The 23,891-nt window shown below is 36.5% G+C and overlaps 1 protein-coding gene across 3 annotated transcripts in view; it reads right to left on the bottom strand.

Moving 5' to 3' along the window:
• The window catches only part of LOC131032496 (uncharacterized), a 104,563-nt gene that overhangs the window by 48,947 nt on the left and 31,725 nt on the right, over positions 1–23,891 (bottom strand). For all 3 annotated transcript variants that reach the window (XM_057963506.2, XM_057963505.2, XM_057963507.2), the window contains 3 exons: positions 19,876–20,039; positions 19,534–19,768; positions 19,244–19,354 (listed from right to left, as the gene is read on the bottom strand). In XM_057963506.2, coding sequence (XP_057819489.2) covers positions 19,244–19,354; positions 19,534–19,768; positions 19,876–20,039 — 510 coding nt within the window. The remainder of the gene's footprint in view (positions 1–19,243; positions 19,355–19,533; positions 19,769–19,875; positions 20,040–23,891) is intronic.

Here is a 23,891-nt window from a genome sequence, read left to right as displayed (position 1 = left end):
TTCAAAGATGTTCAAATCATTACCATCAAACATTGATTACCATTCAAGTTAATGCATAAACAATGGATGTATAACAATTCGAAGTTAAGCTCATATCATTTCAGTTGACCACGCAAGGCACACTTACAATCAGCAAGAGGCTAGTAGTATGGACAAAACGGATTCCACACAAATGCATTCAACAAATTCCTCCACTCAATCTAATCAACATGAAAGCAAATTGAGAAGTAAAGACCATGCAAGTTGTTGAAGTAACCAATCAAATTCACCATAACTTCAATGAAATCAATTATTCTTTACAACAAGGTTTTGGCAACAACCTTTGCCTTCTCCTAATCTAACTTCTACTCTAATTGCTATTCACTATTCTATTCTTCTATTCTATTGCTATTCTCTTACTATTATTCTTCTATTAACCTTTACAAATGAAGAGCTTGAGTTTTATATAGAGAGCTCTTTACAATGAATGGCCAGGATCAAACCCAATCAATGGCTAAGATTATACAAAGAGCTCTTTACAATGAATGGCCAGGATCAAACCCAATCAATGGCTAAGATTTTACAATGAAACCCTAATTAGGGTTTGTTACAACAAACTCTATTCCAGCCAATGAAATAATTGCAATATTTGGACACATGTCCTCTCTGGAATATTCGACCAATAGATAACAGGGGAAGGTGCCTCGAAGTTTGTGTCTTCATATGGTGAGCTTGGTTCATTGAATCTAGACGTACTGATGTGGAACTCCTTTATTTGGTGAGTGGTGACTAGGACACCACCTCAACTTGCTCTTGTACTTGGTAGATTATCTTGAAGGGATGTTGAGAGATATCTCTTAATACTCAACATTAGTCACTTGCTCAATATGATGATGATGGGAAGCATTGATGTAGTTGAGTCATTCCTCCATCCTCGCTTGCTTGCCTTGGGGTGATTGTATGACTTCTCCTTCGTACTCCCTTGATCACTTCATTTCTCCATGGTGCGGTGAGAGTTGAGATTCCTCTTGGGCATTCTCGTGCTTGTAAATGAAGTTTTCCCCTTTGCATGGTGGTGTAGATCTTGCTCTCCTTTTGCTTTGCAATCACCATCTTCTCCCATCTGCAAAACAAAACAAACATGATATCAAACACACATAATATATAGCCTCGATAATTCTTCTAACTTGATATATTCTCTGATTTTTATGTGTTTTGCAGGCATGATGAGTGCATTGAGAGGGAATTTTGCTCCTACAAGGGAGCAATGGAAGTATTTGGGTACTTAGCCAAATTTTCATTCACTTGCTTCTTCCTTCATCAATTCATCTCGAGTTTAAGTGCTCACATGCAAAGACCATCAAATTCTCTTCACCAAATGCTTTAAGGATGATTTCGCTCCAAGATAGAGGCAATTGAAGAGGATTTCGCTCCCATTGAGGAGCACTTGAATAAGAAATTTCGCTCCTTACCCTGGGCAAATGAAGCAAATTTCGCTCCAACTGAGGAGCACTTGAAGTTGAAATCACTCCAAAGAAGGAGCAATTGAAATGATTCCTCAAATCGAAGTCTTGCTCACTATCTTTCATTCATGACAACTCAAACGCACTAAATCATACTTATTCAAGGCTCTAGAGGCAAATTCGCTCCAAGGGAAGAGCACATGAAGTAAACTTTTATCTGAATAAGGGGCACTTGAAGTTTTTCGCTCCAAAGAAGGAGCACTTGAAGTGGTCTTCAAACCTGAAACTGAACTCGCTCTTACTCACTTCTCTTCATCCTATGGGTTCAAACCTTAAGTATTTCAACCATTCATTCATGAAAACATGTCAAATTTACCTCATGGTAGGCCTAAAAAGAAATTCCATTCCTATCAAAGAGCACTTGAAGTGAAATTCGCTCCAAAAGAGGAGCACTTGAAGTGAAATTTCAAGTGGACTCTTAACTCACTTTTGCTCACTTATACTCACTTTTTCAACTTAGAATACGTCAAACCATGCCCAATGTGGGGTCTTAGGAGTAATTTCGCTCTAAGACTTAAGCACATGAAGTAGAATTCGCTCCTACTTGGGAGCACTTGAAGTGGATTGAAACTTGACACTTAGCATTTTCTTGTTCACTCTCCTTCATTCCATCTATTTAGGTGTTTCAAACTAAGCTCAATGGGCATTCTAGGAACAATTTCGCTCTCAATAAGGAGCACTTGAAGTAGCTTGAAAATGCACCTTTGAGTCAAATTTCATCGTTCTATGTCTTAGTTTATGCTCCTATACGCCAAAAGTCTTTAAAACTCACCTCGAATGTGACTTTGCCTTCAACCTGAGGCACTAGAAGTGAAATTCGCTCTGAGAAAGGGGCAATTGAAGTGAATTTCGCTCCAAAAGAGGAGCACTTGAAGTAACCCTTACTAGCAATCTCTCTTCACTCCTTGGTTGAATTCATGATAAACTTCACTTCTTCTATGATCAAAATGTTGTTAAAGGCTTATAAACTCACTCATTTCCCTCAAATGTTGCTCAAGAAGTCCACATCGCTCCCAACTATGGGCAATGGAAGCAGATTTTGCTCCAACTAGGGAGCAATCGAAGTTGCCCACATACTTGACCTGATCCAAGGTTATTGATTTTGTATCGCATTCCTTGCTCGAATTGAGACATTGCACAATGACTAGAGACATCTTGAGTGACTTGGAGAGCTTGGAAAGGATTTCGCTCCTAGAGAGGAGCAATTGAAATTTTTATATACTTAGTCAAATTTTGCTTCCAGAAGTCACCTTGCACTAGGTTGCATATAAGTCACACGGATGAACAAAGGAGATACTGGAATTGTTGACTATGCTTGATATAAAGGGTCCCTCCATTCATTCACCACTTCATTTCACCCCTCATAACAAGGGCTATCCTCTTGACTCTTGGCCTCTTAAACAACTATACCTCTCCAATGCAAAGGCTAATAGCAAAGGACTCTAACACTATCCTAGAAAGCAGAAAAAAAAGGTGGGGGTCCCCATTTGCAATGGAGCAATGTGTGAATACCTCACAACAATACCAATGTCATGCCTATCAAAAGTTGTGTCGAAGCTCTTGGTTATTCTCATCCTACTAGTCAAATTGAGCATTCCATTCCTATGACTACAACCTTGCCTAGTGTGCCTACATATACATCTTCTATCATGACGGCCTCTACACAAAATGTTAATCCTACACATGTTAGTCAAGGGGGCAATCCTATTAATTCATATTCTTACATACCTCCTTCCGTGAGTCTTCCATTTGATTCCCAACCATCTCATATACCATCATAATGTTCCCCCTCCTTATTCTCAACCTCCACCTACCTATAACAACATTACTCCTTCATCACAATCCAATATGTCCAATTCCAATCCATCCACCGAAGCCACTATCAATAACCTAGCTCTAAGTGTTTCATCCTTATAACAATTGGCTTCATTAACCCAATCCAAGTTCAATGTTCCCACTTGTGATGTAGCAAGCCCACTATCTGATGAGATTGTCCGTGTGGTTGCTCCTAAGAACATGGAAATCCCTCAATTAGAGTTATACAATGGCAAAGGTGACCCCTTGACTCATGTGAAGACATTTCAGACCTTGTGTAGTTACTTCTCTCGCGATCAAAGACTCATGGCAAAATTATTTACCTAAATGTTTAGAGATAAAACTTTGCAATGGTATTGTTTTTTGCCTCCTTATTTCATCACATATTTTCAACAATAGGCTAATGCTTTCATTCAACAATTTCAAAATAACGTTGGTCCTAAAATTACTTTGACTGATTTGATTCATTGTAAGCAAGGAGTTACAAAAACCGTGACGGATTAATTGGTACATATAAACATTTGCATTCACAAATTGCTTATCATGTTCGTTACCATTTGCAAAAAAATATTAGACATAAGCTTTTATTTTATGAATTTACCTCTCTCACACAATCGTGTGCAATGCTTCATAACTATCAGCTTCAAATGAGCCAATTTGAATCATCTCCTTCAATGGCTTTGATTGATAAGAATGAGAGCGCTCAACAATCATTTCCAAAATTCAACAAACACAAAAAACGTTTCATCGAGATAAATGATAACTCTTCTAACAACATCAACACTCAAGTGGTAGCCACAACACCAGGTGTGGCCCCATTATCCAAATACTTTAGATAAGAATTAACTCCTCTTTTTGAGCCTTTGCATAGTGAAATGTTGAGGTTGTTTAATGCTAATGTGTTACAACTTCCTCCCATCAAACCTATAGATACCTCTAAGCCTCTAGCATCCTTTTGCCAATACCATCGTCAAGCAAGTCATGATACTGAGAAGTGTTATAAATTCAGGAATAAGATTCAAGACCTTATTGATAACAATGTTATATTTATATCTGGTCAGAATGATGAAGGGAACAAATCTGCAGCACCTCCTAATCAAAACCTCCAGATCTTCACCAATTCTTTGCCTTCTCACTCTACCAATGTTGTTGAATCTCAGCCACTTGCATTATTTCCTAATGACTTTGGTGCAGAGTCCAATAATGTTGTGAACCTCATTGAAAAACCAAAACCTAAACCTGAATCATGCATCACCTTTGATCCTAGTGAGACTATTGTTGCACCTGATATACCATTATACATTATTGCAAAGATTAAAAACTCTCTCACAAGGGATGCGCATTGATCCAATATGTATGGTGAATGTTATTACTGAAGAATATCTTTTTACTCAACAATTACATCAAGTTACATATGCTAAATCTGATTTTATGATCAAGGTGTATGATGGTTTCTCTTCCCCTATTATTGGTTTTATTACTCTTTTCGTTGAGGTTGGTAGTTAAGTGATTAAATTTTACCTTTGCTATTATTCCTACATCACATCAATTTCGTATGAAGTTGGACATACTTGGCTCTCTTCCATGAAAGCTATTCCTTATACAATCCATAAATGTTTAAAGTTCCCTCACAATGGGAATATTATCACAATTAATCAAAATCTTTACCAACCCACAGCAAAGTGTGGAAATTTCACCCTTTATTACTTTTGGCCTAAACAACCTGAACCTTTAAAGCCCCGAAATAATATTCTTTTTCTATCTTATCAAAAATCGAAAACTAATATGATATTGGCCTTAAGTAAACCTAGAGACCCTTCACCCATGAATGTTCCTTCTCCTCATCCTAGACCCAGTCTTCTTCCTACACCTTCTATTCCTCCTATACATGCTACCGTCCCACCTCCCACATCTTATAAAGGAAAACACCTAGCATCCGGTATCTCTCAACCTAGTAAGGCTCCTTTCATTCCTCCCCCTACAAGGGAAGAAAAGAAGCCTATGTTGATTGATCCTCAACCTTCGCAAGTCTCGAGTAAAACTAAAAGAAATCATTGTGCGAGAGAACATCGATGAAGACATTGTGCCAAGGCTCATGAACTTGCTTCCCAAATCATTTCCTCCCTGAAGACACCAAATGTTGACTTAGTCCCGTTTGTCCAACCTTCACCTAACCCTAGGGAGGAAGTTCAAATCTTTTCATGTTATAGATCCTATAATGATAAATTTAAATGACAATATGGATGATGATAATAATGTTTTTGATATTAGAAGCAGCCAAAAAACAAGGGGGCTGACTCATAGGAACAACAAGGAGAACAGTGGCAAAACCACTATCCGCATATAATCAGCAGAGTTACAACCCTTTACCTCTATCAAAAACTATGATCATTCTACATAAGTTTAGTAGTACTAAACAAAGTTTTAGACATATGCCACGCAGGGCAATAAACATAGAAATTCAAATAAAGACATAGGCTAATGCTATCCGCCCGCAAGCTACTAAGAGTAGACAAAAAACCAGCTTTCCACAGCATAAGAGAGATCATTTCTTTTTCCCATGGCTCCTCTTGGGGAGGAGCTTTCTTGCCCATTCCTTGGTGAGGAATTTGAACAGGGCCTTGTAATCCTCATCGTCCTTGCCTTTACCCTTGGAAGCACTTTCCTACATGAGGCACAGAGTGGTAGCCGAGCAACGCATCACATTCAACGCGAATTTAGAAACATCATGTATTTTGGATTCCGCCGCCTCCAGTCTGCTAGTGATATCCTGCACATTATCAGATAGGGCCTCCACTTTTTTCCCCAGTTCCGCCAAGTTGTTGTCATCCTCCTCTTTTATGCTACTCGCCTCCTCCAAAACCATCATTTTTTCCAGCCTGAAAGTCGAGGAGGGGGAATTTGCAGGCTCCGGACTCTTTGAAGATGTGGGGCTTTCAGAAGCCTGGGTGGAACTGACAGAGTGAGGGGTCGGCTTATGGTGGAGCAGAACCACATTATCAGTTGGGTTAGAATTCCCAATGTCATGCGAAGAGGAGGGGTCTCTCAGAGGTTTTTTCAAGGGTTTAGAGGCAAATCTGCTTGAGCGGCGAGGGAAGTTGGCCTCGTCAGTGATATCCATGTCAGAATCAATCTCCTGGATTCTGACTTTCTTGGGAGTTCTGACCTCTTCAGGGGAGTGTTTTATTTTTCTTGTTGCAAGAGCCAATTTTCGAGAGATGATGATAATAATGTTATTATGCTGACAATGATGAATTTAATGATTTCGATGATATGTATAAGCTTGTTGAGATTAATCATGAACTATATTCACACTTTTCAAAAGCATTAATCCTAGCTCCTAGTGACAAACAAAGTGATACATCATTAGAGTATGGTCCTTGTTTGGAACTTGCAGTAGCTCAATCTACCAATGCTTGGTGTTGCTCCTCTCGCATCTTGTCCACCGTCTCTAAATGATGTTAAGCAAGATTGAGTGATGGATGATTTGCTCGACTAGCTCCATCTGCATCGTAGATTCTTACATGTGTTTGCTTGTGTGTAATATGCTTCCCCCATAATGTGTTGCCTAATATGTCTTTATGTTATGTTAGGTTCTCTTTGGATGACCCTTGTTACTCCATTGGTGCAAGGTAATAAAGAGGCCGAATTTGTTGTGACATTCCTCTATTAGTATCTCAATTCTTCTATATGTCGTATCAATGTTATGTCGTACATGTGCTATTGTTTATAAATGTGCCTTTGTGTTGTCTACTTGGGGATGATGCAAAGCGTTGAGATCTTTTTTGGTCTCTTCCATGTTGACTCAAAAAGACATTTTATTTGTTTATCTTATATACTCGTCTTCCATTGTGTTCATAGTTCCACTACCTTGGGGGATGAGGTCAATTCAATGCAATTATCCTTGGTATACATGATTTATCAAAAGTGCATACTGACCCCAGCTAGTGGATCCCTTATGTGCTTTTTCCTATATGTTTTGTGACCATTGCCCTTTAATTTGTCCTTTCTTGGAGCCATTTTATTATGGCAACATGCTTGTCTTTCGGATGCATGTATGCTACCTTAAAGCAATGCTCCCGATAAGGCATGCACCATCGCTTTAACGTGGGGGCATACACTCCGCTCGATGTTACACTTCATGCACACACCACGAGACTTGATTTGTACACTTTGTTCACACGCCATGACATGTTTGGTACATGCTACAGTCCACATTTTGCAATCAATTCGATTCAATGTTCAGATTACTTTGCAAATTGAGCCTTTTGTTTTGTAATCTTTTTCGCATTTTTCAAACCTACACGACTCATAGTAAGCACAAGCCTTACTAGGCCAAAAACAGTCATGCTCTTTCTATCCTCTTCATGTGTTGCTCCTTTTATCTTGATATTAGATTGATAAGATCCTAAGCCTTTGGGGGCTTCATTTGTCGTTTCTATGGTATCTTGGAGATTTTTTTTCAATGCGACTTTGTAATTTACAATATGGACATGGGTTCATACCCTCGTTAAAGTGGGGGCTAAATGTAGCATCGTAAATTGTATCCTTATACAATTTTGTCCTCACCTAGCCCTCGCCTTGGCATTCCAACCTCCAGTGCTCAATTTCTACTTTGATGTTGCTCATACCATCTTGAAATCTGCATTTTCAACTCATGATCCAACCTTTGTCTCATTTTGAGTCCTGATTGACAAGACCAGAATGCCTTGGGCCTCCCAAATAGGACCCAATATAGGACCTCACAACGGTCACTTGATGTGAGTGTGAAATTTGGCTCCATGTCAACCTACTCCAAAAATTCAAACATTTGATGCACGGTTAGGTATAAAAGGAAGCCTACACCCCCCCCCTCATTTGGTAACTTTTAGGAGAAATAGAAATGAGAAAGAAAATCATAAGTGAGCTCTCAATTGCACTCTAGCAAAATCAATTCAAGTCTATGTGAGCAAGCATTCAAGTATTCATCAAGCATTAAAGGAGAAGGTCAAGTCAAGATCAAGCATCCATGATCAACATTCTATGAATACATTCCACATTGCATCATAAACCTTTGCATGAGGATTCAAGCAAACTTCATCAAGGTATCAAGTTCAAGCTTTTTCAAATCAAATCTAGCCTTTCCCTCAGAAGGAAAGCACTCTATTTCAGTTCAATTCGATTTCAATTATCATTTCAATTTCAAGGTTAATTCCTAAACCGGGGTTTGACCTAAGGCAAACCCCCATCAACCAAACCTATTTCCTTCTTTCTGTGTGCAAGGAATTGTCTCATGAGCTGCAAGCCAAGAATCTGGCAGTATAGACGATGATAATCAGACTCAACTTTTGAAGGCGCAAAAAGTGGGGGAGGACCAGGACGACTAGCTCCCCTCGGTCCCAAGAGTTTCTAGCGACCCTATGATGATGGATTTTGCGCATCATCCAGATCTGAAAAACATCCAGTCTATCTACCCCCGATATTCGAAGGACTGGGGCAACCTACTCTCCTCGGTCTCAACAATTCAACCCAAACTTTCTATCAAGGATCTGATCTATTTTCCCTCAAATCTAGATTTACAACTCTACATGATATCTGGAATATTTTGCTACTGTTGTTTTATGTCAATTTCTCATTGTTTGACCTAGATCTAGCATTGCAATTCAACCCTAATTCAAATTCAATTTTCAACTCTAACAAGGTTAGAATTAACCTGATCTGAATTCTATCCTTTTAGGATTGGATCAATCAAGTCCAATTCCCTTCCCTTGATGTTTAAAGATCCCATGAAAATTAGTTGCTTTATCAACCTAAATGGTGAAACCCTAATTTTTAATCTTAAACAAGTTCAATTTCATTTGAACCATAATCAATTAGTTTGCCACTCCCACAAGGTGCTTCAAGTGCAGAAGTTGCCTCATTTATATACTTCGACAAGTTGTTCAATTCTAGCATCTAAAACAGCACTCTTATGGGGTAGATCCCAATTCTTTCTCACACCCTCATTGTATTCAGGTTTCTTATATGACGAGACAAAGGTTAGAGGCTATATAGACCAAACCCTATGCTTTTTTAGCATCCACTGGATTGCACTTGACCGAGTTGATGGAGTATGTATTCCAATTTCACTCAGTTGAAGAACTTGCAACCTGGTGAGTTTGCATACAACATTTAGTATTTAATTTTGAATTTTCAAAACTTTAAAAAAAAATTAAAATTATATTATCATAAAATATAAAATATAGCATAATAGCATTGAATGAAAAATGAGAAAAATAAAAAGATACATACTTGGAAGAGTATTTTATTTGAAAGACGTTGCAAGTAAATGTAGCCTTGACATGTAGATACAACCACTCATCAATACTTTTCCTATATTTTCCTAGAAAAGCAGAAGCATCGTGACATTTTGAAAATATGAATCGACCAAACTCACTCAAGGCAATACTTTGGATATCTCTATTTGAAAATATCTTTCTAAATGCAACCATATAGCTAGCAACAATCTCCCCATCCCTATATGGTGGCACCCTACTTGGCAATGAAATTACCTCTTTGCTATAATACTTTGGCAACAAAGCAAATGATAAGAGATGTAAGGGGATAGTCATTTTGTTCCAACAGTGAACAATAATCTTTTGCGCAATTTTAAAAAATGTTTTTGTTGGGTCATGTTCCTTGGCTTCTATTATTGTTCTTATTTTCTCCGCTACAAAGTCCATGCCATCAAAAGTTTCACCCAAACATGGGCATTTAGTATCTAAAAAGATTGAAATATTGAATATTAAACTAAGGAGTGAAAATCTCCTTAAATAAGAGATTACAAAGATCTTTCCATAACAGATAAGATCGACAATTAAGAAAAGTGAACTTAACTGAAGAATAAAAGAATGTTTCTAAATACTATCCTAAGACATAATTAACCATTATAAACTAAATACAACAATATTATTTTAATAACCTCCCTTAATGGGCAATCTACTAACTACACCAAGTTTGTCCCAGAAAATTTACAAATTTGTCTAGACTCAAAGACTTGTTAAGAATGTTTGCAATCTAATCCTCAGTTGGAACATACTGCAACAACACTAATCCATCTTCTACAAGTTGTCGTATGAAATGACAATGAAGCTCCACATGTTTTGTATGCTCGTGGAAGACTGGATTTTAGCAAGCATTAGCACCCCTTGATTGTAACAAAACAAGGGTGAAGGCCTTGCTTGAGAAACTTGCATGTCAAAAAGCATCCTTCTATGCCAAACTACTTCACATATTGCTTTAACAGTTCCCCAATACTCAAGTAGACTTCCACCCATACCAAGACTAAAAACATATCCAGATGTAGACTTCCTATCATCAACAGAACCTACTCAATCTGAATATTTGAGCCCAACCAGCTTGGGATCTTTGGTTCTACTATAGAGAATGCTAAAGTCAAGTGTCCCTTTCACATATCTCAGTACCTGCTTCACTGCAACCCAATGTTTTGCCTTAGGGGCTGTCATGAAACGAGAAATGTAACTCATAGCATAACTCAAATCAGATCTAGTGGCTGTAAGATAGATAAGACTTTCCACTAGTTGCCTAAAGGATGACCCATTGACCACCTTTGAGTCTGATTTGGCTGAAAGTTTTAACCCTTTCTCCATAGGTGTAGACGCAATTTTGTAATCTATCATTCTAAACTTGTCTAGCAAACTCCTGGCATATTTAGATTGAGAAAAAAAAACACCACCACCTGTCTACCAAACCTCTATACCTAGGCAATAATAAAGAAGGCCTAAGTCTATCATGTAAAAAGCCTGACACAAATTCCAATTGATTTGTTCAAGCAAGTGTGCCCCACTACCCGTAATGATAATATCATCCACATAAATGACAAGAATGATATCATTACCTATGGTTTTGATACATAAATTGGGATTTGGAGGACTTCTCTGAAACCCCCGGTCATCTAAATACCTATAAATATTTATGTGCCATGCGCTAGGTGCCTATTTCAAGCCATAAAGAGCCTTCATCAGTTTGCATGCCAGATGCTCTTTTCCTGCAACCTAAAAACCCTGAGGTTGTGTCATGTACACTTCTTCCTCCAAATCTCCATTGAGAAAGGCACTCTTAACGTATATTTGATAGACTTTCTAGCCAAATTGTGTTGCCATAGCTCGAACTAGACGGATGGTGCTCATCTTTGTTGTAGGAGCAAAGGTCTCATCATAGTCTATTCCTCCTCTCTGTGAGAATCCTTTAGCCACCAACCATGCTTTGTATTTGTCAAATGTACCATTAGACTTGTACTTGACTTTGTAGACCCATTTCAACCAATGGGTTTCTTCCCTGGTGGAAGATCTGAAAGGACCCAAGTCTCATTTTTTAAAAGACTTTGATGTTCGGATTCCAAAGCATTTTCCCATTCAGGTTTCCCTTTCACCTTTGAATAGTCCTAGGGTTCATAAACACTCTCAATTTTAGCCATAAGAGAAAAATTTACTGCATTTTGCTTGCTCTTTCCTTTGGATTATCGACCCTCAACCAGGTCAACATCCGGAACATCACCAATGAGTTTTTCCCACCACATACGTCTCATTGTAGAAACACCTTCATCCAAATCAACGTGGTCATCATGACTTGGACTGCCCTAAACTATATCATCTGAATGTTGATCTAGGTTTTCCTATATAAAATCTGCTAGCATTGCGGTAAAAGCACAAAACTGTGTCACGTTTCAGGCTAACTTATCAGCACAAGTGAATTTAAGTAATTCTAACTAAATTTTTCTTTTTCAAACATATGGTCTATATAAATTCATTATAGCTAAGTTATATATGGGCCACAACTTTTCCAATTGGAAGTGTCTACTAAATGTATAATTTATACTACTTTTGGTCTAATTACAAAAAAAAGTAAAACTCGATGTTTCAACAACTCCTACTCTTATAAAAAAAAAAAAAAAATTGAAATGTAAAAATACCCTTTTATAGATCTATAAGTGAATTTTCCAAAATATATACCTTTTAATATTTTAATTAGTTTTTATATTTTATATTTATTTTTTATTGAAATTAGGTCATCAGCACTAAAATATACGGTTGATTATCTTGTCAAGGAAAAATACTAAAATTTATTAAAAAAAACTGAAAAAAAATATGATGCAGTAGAGAAAAGAATCTATGTCAAGATGATATAATTATTTTCTAATTTGGATAAATAGTTAAGAAAAAAGGTGGTGGGAATTGGAAAGCGTTATATTTCAGCACACACAAGTTTTCAAATTTATTGAAAAATATGTATTTATAAAAAATAGTAAAAAATATATCCATGCACTAAAGTTTCAAGTTATAAATATAAAAGAAAAAATCAAGAAAAAAAGGTAAAATTTACTAAATAAAGTGTGGTGGCTTGTGTAAGCATTTTTTCAGCAACTAAATTATAGTGTTTACTTTATAAAAAACTACATTCACATTATTTTTTTAATTTTTATTAAAATTACAAACATAAAATAGACATAAGAATATAAATTTTATTAGTTTACATCATTTCAAAATTCAAAACATGTATTTCACTTTCTATTGATTTAATTTAAAAAGTTGAATCAACATTGACCATTTCCTTTATAAAAGTGTGACACAACTTTGTACTTTTACCCATTGGTACTTGCCTAGGAGATTCCAAATGTTCGGAATCATCAAAATCCCCCCTTCAGGTGTAGCTAATGGAAGTTGAACACCCAAATCTTTAGCCTTCTGAGGCTGATCTTCAAGACTCTTGATGTTTAAAAGACAGCTAAAAGGCCCAACTTCTTCATCAATCACTACATCCCTACTAAATGTTAGGCGATCGGTGTCCACATCAATTAGCATGCAAGCTTTAAAATTGCCATTGTACCCTATAAACATTAACTTTTAACTCTTGGAGTCAAGCTTGGTTCTCTTGGCATCTAGAATCCACACATATGCAATAGAATCAAAAACCTTCAAGTGGCCAATTCATGGTTTCTTCCCAAACCATGCTTCTTTGGGGTCTTCTCTTTGACAACCTATGTCAGAGACCTATTAAGAAGGTACACCACAAGTAAACTACCTCAACCCAAACTTCTTTAGAACAAAATTGTTCTCCAGCATCGAGCCGTTTCTGTAATAGTATGGTTCCTCCTCTCAACTACACCATTTTGTTGAGGGGTACAGGGTGTTGTAAATTGGCGTTTAATACCATTTTTAGAATATAAGTCAATGAATTCATTTGAACAAAACTCACCCCCATTAGACCTAAGAACAAAATTCACCCCCATTATTAGACCTAAGAGTTATGATTGCACATCCTGACTCTTTTTCTACTAAGGATTTGAACTTCTAAAATTCTTTAAACACAAGTGATTTTACTTTTCGGAAAAACACCCACATTTTCCTACTAAAATCGCAAAGAAACAAGAGAAAATATCTAGCACCAGTGACCAATGCAGTATTCATTTGTCCACAAACATCTGCATGAATCAACTGAATGACCTTCAATGCTCTCCAAGCTTGTCCTTCTGAAAATGGAGTTTTGTGTTGCTTCACTACTTGGCAAGCTTCGCGAACATCTTGTACCTACTGTTGGATTTCAGGTATGCCTTCTACCATATTCTCTCGAGCCAATTAAGAGAGATAAGGTAGATTGAGATGCTCATAACGTTGATGCCAAAGAGTACTAATTGAAGATGAACTCTTTGCAGCCAATGCATGTTTTTGAACCTCTCTAGTGTCATCAAGCCAATACAACCCTTGATCTTCGATGCCAATGGCAATAATTTTCTTAGACTCCTTATCAACAATATAACACTTATGACTAAAGATGACGTCCAACTTGAGACAGTGGCTCATAATCTGGCTCACTAAGAGCAAATTGAGCTCCAAGCCCAAAACATTGTATACATTGAGAAAAATGAGATTTCTCCCTCCAGAAGTTATTTGAACACTGCATTTGCCGACAACTATATACTCCTCACCACCAACGAAGATTACTGAATCTAAGCAAGCTGTATACTCAGTGAACCAATCTTTCATGTTTATAAAGTGATGAGATGCTCCAAAATCAATATACCATGCAGAAGAGTATGCATGATTTCCTGGTCTTTTGGCCATGAATACATAAAGGCTGACTCCTACTCTAAATGTTTTGCAATATGGGCCTTTTATTGAGACCCTCCTTGGTTGGATTTTTTATCAACCAACCGCTTTCTGCAGTGCTTCTTCATATGACCAAGTTTACCACAATAATGACGTGATAGTTTTTAGATTCTTTGAGGCATCATCAAGTTTTCCTTGTCCTTTCCAATGAGTGGACTTGCCTTTACCTTTATCCTTGGCTATAAAAGCATGTTTCACACTTACTGAATCCCTGATTCTTTGAGGCATCATCAAGTTTTCCTTGTCCTTTCCAATGAATGGACTTGCCTTTACCTTTATCCTTGGCTATAAAAGCATGTTTCACACTTACTGAATCCCTGCTACTATCAAACTACTTCCATTTGTCCTGCTATAGGAGTTTGTTGCACAACTCATCGAACTTCAGGTCAACATTTGTAGAGGTGATGTTCAATGTTTCTATGAAATGCTCATATGGCCATGGTAAGCTTTTTTTGAGTTATGACAACCATATCTTCTTCCATATTGCGACCAATGGCCTCCAATTGATTGCAATTGTCTTTGATTTTCATCAAATGATCCTGCAAAGACATTTTCTCATCCATCATTATCGAGAATAACATGTTTTTGAGGAAGAACGCCCTACCTTTATCTGATGTTTTGTGCAAATATTTCAGGTGAGTCCAAATTTCTGCAGAGGTCTTGCCCAAGGGAACCTCTAGAAGCATTTCATCTGTGATAGCTAACTTAATGAGCATAACAGCTTCACGACTATGCTCATCAAATTTATCATGGTCTTTACCCACAACTATTGGACAAGTGTATGTATCGAGGACAATCTGGTCAAGGCACATGTACTCGAAGATTGTGAGCATCCATTGTTCCTAGGTGTTATAATTTTTGCCATTGAACCTCCGGTTGCCTTCCAACATAATATTGTGCAATGAAGGCATCCCTCCCACTATACGAAGTCACGGAAAATGATGTAAAGATTTTTGAAAACCAGTGATGTTTTAAAACACCTACAATTTGCAAAATAAAAACTCGTGCTTAAAAAACCCACGATTTGTGAAAACGCATGATTTGCAGAAGAAAAAACCTATGCGATTCCGAGCAAAAAAACCCACAGGATTTTCAAAGATTGTAAAACCTGCACAATTAGCAATAGAAAAACTTGTGTGATCACCAATAGAAAAAATGCACAATTTTCATATAAGAGGGACCCCCAATTTTATTTTATTTTTGCTATACAAAAAACCCTTCAATCCTAGCATGAAAATCTTTAGTAAACCCTTGAATTCACCTCAAAAACAGGTTGCAATTTTCCACAAAAAGATCCCATAATTTAATTCAAAAAATCATTCAAAAACTTCTAAAAACCTTCCACAAAATTTTTAAGAAAAAAGACCACGAATTTTATTTTTAAAAAATCACCAAAAACAAAGAATACCTCTACTCTGATACCATAAATTTATAATAAGAGAAGTATGGATCACAGAATTGCAAAAGGCTCGTAAGAGAAGAATTCTACTAGTATGAGAAATATAGACACTACAACACATCTATGAGAATGGACTAGCTATAAAGTTGAATGGAAGAGCTTGAGATTTCAATAAGGAAAACAAGGAGAGCATGATTCTCCCAATACAAATGGCCCAGATATTTTTGCATTGCAACCAATTGATATAAGATTCAAAAATCCAAACACTAATATGCCGAAAGTGAAAAGAAAACCAATGAAGGAAACCCATAATAAAAATATGGGCAGAGATAAATAGAGAAGCTGGAAATAAATTTAACACAAATAATACGGTGTTTCTCCTCTCTCAACACTCAATATATGGCTAATATATAGCCACTTACATAACCAAACAACCTCCTATTTAATTGGGAGGTGTTATAACAAATACCCCGGAATATCATTCACAGGTATAACACATTAACCACAAACTATTATTAATATATACGACTAACCATCCAAACCTATATTAGTGAGTTGTTTAATAACAACATCACTATTACAATAGTAATTACCTTTCTACATTTATATAATTACTAACACCTCAAATATAATGCAAACATTAATTTTCCTAACATTCCCCCCTTGATGTTTACATGGTAGAAAAACATTCACACACTCTTTTGCAGTATGCTCACCCTTGTGGCATGTCCAACTACGTGACTCATGACCTTGATCCAAAAGAAAGGCTCTCTCCTCCCATGGTTTTAAACAGGCTTACCACAAACCTTGACATGAACATGAACCTCCACTCATTTGTTCACCTCGAGTGGTTTTCTAGATCCTCCCACAAACCCTTTCAAGATCCATGAACTGACTTACTATGGTGCTTTTGTTAGCCACTATGCTTGCACATCAGGGAAGTTGCATAGAAAACACCATACATATCACAAATGGGAATGGAACATTGGTCATATTCCCCCCACAATGTGAAATTCCACTTATTCACACAACCAGAATATTGAAAAACAAAACATATCATGCTGCATATTAGAAAATAAAGTGCCACCAAAGCTGATAAGCGGTCCCGTCGTTGGTGACTAACGAGAGGACGTTGAGTGTCCTCCAGCCTCTGGTGCCTCCTACCTCCAGTTATTTGCTACTTACTTTAACAAATTTGACTTTTGAGGCTCATTTCATCAATTGTGAGGAAAGAATATAACCTCCCCCCTTGACGCAAACTTTCTACATGGAGTGTCGGGTACCACCGATCATGCACTCCAATTACAATTAAATAGCTTTTATTTTTGAAAAATTTTGACACTTTTTGTATTTTAATATAACAATTAAAGACTCAAAAAATTAAAGACCTTATTCTAAGCAAAATGATAAAACTTGACTTTAGCAACACTAACATGACTAAGACCAAGACTAAAATAAACTATAAAATCAAGCCTAAAGTTTCAATTACAAGAATCACAAAGAAACCAAACAATGATGTAAGTGTATGGGTGGATTGCAATCAACCCGACCACACTTCAAATATTTCCTCAGCCCATTTGTCAAATGCTCGGATGCCCAACGGAGCCAACTACCAACAACATGCAACCAGGTGCTTCACCACACAGCTTTCTACACAAAGGAATCCTCTACCATTGGTAGCTCTATGATATGACTCATGCAATTTCTCGACTATTGTTTCTGTAAGCTGAGCAAAGTTGAAGGGAAGGAAAACCACACATTTTTCTAAGGATTTCAAAAGTTGTTCTGGGAAACAATGCCTGATTTGGTCGAAGAGTGCATTGTGATTGAGCTTCTCGCCTGCTTCAATGTCTTGTTGTTCCTTCGTCTACACAATACAAAATAACGATTTACCAAAATGCTGCAAATGCAGATAGAAACCCAAATCATGGGCAAGCTACAATACTGGCAAGAAAACTACACCAGTATGCTAACAAGCCAATGGTTGAAATCTCTAATAGCAATCAAAGCCAATGTGGAAAACATATAAGGTGCTTCTCGGGCTTGAACGAACTGCACTGAAACCAACCAAATAAGGAGTCATCCAATGCCACGATCAACATTGAAGCATCAGACAAATAATAAGTCCCTTAAACACACTCGAGTTAGAGCATGCGAATCACACCAAATAATGCGCTTGACACCAATCAACAAATAGCAAAGTCTGAAATTGTCAAAATGAATACATCTCTACGCAAATCAACATTTTACAAAGACTCAATAGATTTGGTATATCCCCAATACTCATTCACGGCCTCCCTTTTTGTCTTCTTTGAGATTCAAATGACAATAGCTAGGAACATGTGCCTTTCGAACTTACCCATGCAAGGTGTCGCAGTTTCAACAGGAAAAAAAACATGTGGCTTTCTCATCGATGGATTTTGTTGCCTTCAAAAAGAAAATTGAATCTTTGAAACGACCTGCCAAATATCAGGCTTATCTCACCCTTTCACATGCCAATCATAGAGATAATTTCACATCTCTTTGCCTCAAATATGGCAAGAATAAAAAGAGATCATATCAATATCCTCTCCTCGTTGAAAAATAATAGGCACAGAAAATGATCTGGCTCTGATACCATATTAAAAATATGGGCAGAAATAAACAGAGAAGCTGGAAATAAATTTAACACAAATAATACGGTGTTTCTCCTCTCTCAACACTCAATACATGGCTAATATATAGCCACTTACATAGCCAAACAACCTCCTATTTAATTGGGAGGTGTTATAACAAATACCCCGGAATATCATTCACGGGTATAACACATTAACTGCTAACTATTGTGATATATTGTTATTTCAACAATATATACGACTAACCATCCAAACCTATATTAGTGAGTTGTTTATTAACAACATCACTATTACAATAGTAATTACCTTTCTACATTTACATAATTACTAACACCTCAAATATAATGCAAACATAAATTTTCCTAACAACCCAAACACAACAGACAAACACCATACAGGGAAAAAAATGAGAGATTCAAAACAGATTTTACATTTATTTAATGACAAATGATACATTTAGCACCAGATGGATGGTGATTGATTATCTACCACATAAGTCAGATTCCCCTTTTTTGTTCCATTTTTTTCTGAGAATTTATATGTCCTGAGCACTTCAGCATTAGACACATTAAGTTTCAGCAATTCATAATGTTAATAAAAATGGGTTCTAGGAAAAAACAACATAAGAAAGAGATCAGATCAATCTTTTGGGTCTCAAACATTAATTATTTTCACTAAGCAATGTAAAATAATTTCCCATGCATTAATTAGTTATTTCTTAAATCGGAACATAAAAGTCATTATTCTTTGTATATGACAGCTACAAACCTTATTGCAGACCACATCCTTAAGTTCCTCAGCAGACAAAGCAGAAAGCTTCTTACAAAGATCACTACGCTTCTCAATGGCACCCACATTGGCCAATGCTAGATCTCGAAGCTGCAACAAATAGCTATTAGTAACGGCATTCTAAAATCCCTTCATAGCATGATTAATCATGTGCTTTTACAAGCGAATGAAACTAAATAATACATGGAACATATCTTTGCAATACAATCTTCTTAACAAAAACAGTAAGGTGATAAAAAAAAAACCATTTGCTAGTACTCATCACTCACCTTAGGAATTTCCTTGAAAGCCAGTAGTTGAAAACTTTGTAATCGAGAACAGTGAGCTAGTAAAACATCATCATCACTAAGCTGAGTGCCAACATGATCGTTTATCTCAAAGCCTACATAAAATCGGAGCAAGTCTACCAGCTGTGCAAATAACCGCCCCTTTGGATGACTGTAAAGTGCACTCAAGTAGCATTTAGCCACAACAGAGAGATCTTCAACAAGAGCCCTCAAAAATCTGTAACCATAAAGAATGACATTACATACATCAATAAAATTTTCAACATAATTGCATAACAAAAAACAAGCAAGTGAGCAGCAATACATTCATAAACAACAAAATACCTCCTAGTAGGAAGCTGGCTTAGTAAATCAATCAAGAACTCCATGAAGCGCTCACAATATAATAAACATGCTTCATCCACTAACATTTCAGTGCTTTCATATGCATTGTTTATTGTTTCCTCTTCGTTGTGCTTCATTGCAGGTATAACCTTTGAATCTAATATCTAAATGAATAAAAAAATTGTCAAGTCAATAAAATATAATGTTGCGCACATCCTAGCACATAAAACAGTAATAGCAAAACTTGGTATCTAATTCAAAAAAACATCATCACTGCATATAATTAGCTATGGATATTTTAAATTTGTGGCAATTTTAATCTTGACAAAACACATTCCAAGCTATAGATAAATTGGTGCAAAGAAGTCATGTAACACCCATCTTTAATGTGTGAAATTTTTATGACTTAAGATTTGGACCGAAGCCCTAATCTTGGCCAATGAGTTGCTCATCATGGGTTCACAAGAGAGTTGAAAATTTCCAACTACTAAAAGAAGAACAATCCATTTTTGCTGGTACTGAGTGAGGAAGAAGTGCAGATTGCAACCTTGACGATTAACACCTGTGCCACACTTAGTTTCAAGGATCCTAGAACAATGCAGGCTGAATCCAAACCATGGGATGTTACCATCTTGATATTTTAAATATTATGAGTATCAACATCAGATTCGGAAAAACAAAACAAATGTACAACGTCTAATATACTCACTATATCATGAAAGCGTAACACACGGAATCAATGATACAGCAGAGTTGGAATCTTGCATATAAATATGTTGAAAAATAACTCCATTTATAGCTATGGGTGATATGCAGTGATGTAGATACTATTGTAGGATAAAACAGTAAAAATTAAAATAGTGACACTCCCTAAAGGCAGGTATTCTGGGTACCCTAATATACCAACTATATTGCTAAAGAATAAGTACGCATAGTTGGAAATCTTATACCTAGATATGTAAAAAGTGAACCCCCAGTCAGTAATATACCTAGTCATGGGCATAGATATCGATACAAGGATAAGACCCCAAAATTAAAATAGTTACACATTGTTGGAAAACTTGCAGGAAACTTGCTGAGTCAACAAGTAGTCGCTAATTTTTTTGGCTCACAAATTTCTGCATAGTTTCTGGCAAATTTCGCCAAAAACTCAACTAGTCTGCATTAAAAACTCACCCGACAAAACAAAAGGGCTTACGCAGCAAAAATAAGGTCATAGAACATCAATTATGCCTGTTGTTTTTACTCTCCAAGGCAAGAAAACCCTCCCCAACAGCAATCACACCATTTGCAGCATTTTTTCATCCAGGAGACAAGATTGAAAGAGATTTTTTGGTTGATTTTGAAGGCAAATTGGAAGCACGGGTAGGTTTTCTGTTTTTCTTTTTTTTAATTCATTTTACTTCACTTTGGCTGGTTGAATCTAGGTTAAAAAAAATTTAAAAATTCATCAATGCTAAAACTAGGTAGTGTTTTTGGATTTAAATTCCACAAAATAAGATCCATCACCATTTTTCAATTTTTTTGCTAATTTTTTCTTATTTTTATTATTTTCAATGTTTTTTCATACCAAATTTTTTTTTTTAATCATTTAAATTTTGCAAAAAAATGTTTGGAAAATTTAGATTAGATTCAATTTTTACAGATTTAGACAAATTTTGGCTGATTTTTAGTGATTTATGTATGTTTTAGGTTTTTTTGTATGAAAAATTAATATTTTGTGCTTTCACTTTGTATGTGTAGGTTAATTTATAATGGCAAATAGAGAAGCTTTTGCATCCAGTTGACCTTCAAGCTCCACCCCATCGGTGACACCACTGTTTAAAGGCACTCATCTTATAGGTGCTAGAGCCCTACTTGGAAATATGCCTATCAAGGACCGGATTGTAGGACAATTTTTTTGCATTAAATGCACAAAATTACTTCATGGAGGCATAAATTGCCTCAAATATCATCTTGTAGGCATTACTCATCAAACGGCCAACCTCTATATCAACATCGCTGAAGAGATCAAAAGGGAGATGAATGCCTACTTGTAGCCACAAAAGAGAAAAAATTTGCAAAAGGAGAGTGCAAGGGCAGCCATAGCTAGTAGTCAAGGTGCTGAAGTTAGACTACAACTAGATGACAATAGGCATGTTAGGGTATAGTGGGCTTTCTTTGTGGTCCATGCATCTGAAACAAATTCACCTCAACTTCATCTACTTCAAGTAGAGTTCCAACTACAATGCACACCACAGTTTTTTTGTGCCTAGAAACACCTTGGAGCACAACCATCATTGGAAGCTACAGCGTAGAACATAGAGGTGCATGAAAAGGCAGATATGGCATGTGCTGATTTTTGGTACTTCAACAACATTCCAATCAATAAGGCAAGTAGTCCTTATTGGGACAATTTGGTAATTGCATTGACAGTTGCAAGAAAAGGCTACAAGGCACCCTCTCACAAAGACTTGAGAGGGAGGTTAGTTAATTTAAATTTTATGCTAATTTTTACTTATAATAATTTATGTTAAATTTAAGGCTAAATTTGTGTTCTTTAATTTAGAGTAATTTATCTTGAATTTAATTTTTTTTCATTTTGAAATTATAATTGTGTACTTAATTTCACTTTGTACTTGTAGGTTGCTCATGAGTTCAACTGATAGGGCAATGGTAGTAGCGAAATATTAAAAGAAGGGGTGGAAAAAATATGGCTGCACTTTTCTTTTAGATGGGTGAACATGTAGGAAAACCGCACCATTATTAATTTTTTGGTAGCTTCAAAAGGTGAAGTTTTTTTTTAATCGATGGACGCCTCCAACAAAGTAAAAAAATGCAAAAAAATGTCTCTAAAATTGGAGGTTTGTCAAGGAGGTGAGCATCAAAAATGTGATGCAAATCACAAATCATAACCAATAATGCAACGGCATACGTGGCAGCTAGGAAATTGCTCCAAGAGAAACATTAGACACTTTTTGGTCACCTCGTGTGGCACATTGCCTTGACCTTCTTTTGAAGGACAAAGGAAAACTTGACTCAGTGACAGTAATTGTAGATGGTGCAAAGAACATCACAAAATTTATCCACAAGCACCCTTGGGTTTTCATTTGATGAGAGATCACACCCAAGGGAAAGAGTTGGTAAGATCTAGTGTCACAAGGTTTGAAACAGTTTTCTTAACATTGCAAAGCATTATTGGTTCATCGACAACTTTGAAATAAATGTTGATGAGTCAAGCATGGCTAGACTCATCTTATTTAGAGAAGCCCGAAGGAGAGAGGGTTGCAAACATAGTCTTTGACAACCTTTTTGCACAAAGAGCTACAAACATTGTGAAGGTAACTTTAAAAGTTTGATTTTAAATTCAAATTGAATATTTATTTATTTTCAATTTAAGTCTTTCATTATAAATTTGTAACTGTAATCTTTTTGTATTTTTAAATTGTAGGTGTTGGAGCCCTTGGTTAGAATTCTCCATTTGGCAGATGAGGATCAAAACCCAATGGGGTATATTTATGAGGCCATGGTTAAAATTCTCCATTTGGTAGATGGGAATCAAAACCCAATGGGGTGTATTTATGAGGCCATGGATAGGGCCAAAGAATATATTAGAAATTATTATAAGGAGGATTTGGCAGATGGGGATCAAAACCCAATGGGGTATATTTATGAGGCCATGGTTAGAATTCTCCATTTGGTAGATGGGAATCAAAACCCAATGGGGTATATTTATGAGGCCATGGATAGGGCCAGAGAATATATTAGAAAGTATTATAAGGGGTATTTGGCAGATGGGGATCAAACCCAATGGGGTATATTTATGAGGCCATGGTTAGAATTCTCCATTTGGTAGATGGGAATCAAAACCCAATAGGGTATATTTATGAGGCCATGGATAGGGCCAAAGAATATATTAGAAATTATTATAAGGGGGATAGCCTCAAATTTGATCCCATATGGGAGATTATTGATAGGAGTTGGAACAATCAACTCCACCAACCCATCAATGTAACAGGGTACTTCCTCAACACCAT

The sequence above is a fragment of the Cryptomeria japonica genome, chromosome 11 (assembly GCF_030272615.1).
Source record: "Cryptomeria japonica chromosome 11, Sugi_1.0, whole genome shotgun sequence".
In the NCBI taxonomy this organism is placed as follows: domain Eukaryota; kingdom Viridiplantae; phylum Streptophyta; class Pinopsida; order Cupressales; family Cupressaceae; genus Cryptomeria; species Cryptomeria japonica.
This window is presented reverse-complemented; position numbering and strand designations above follow the sequence as displayed.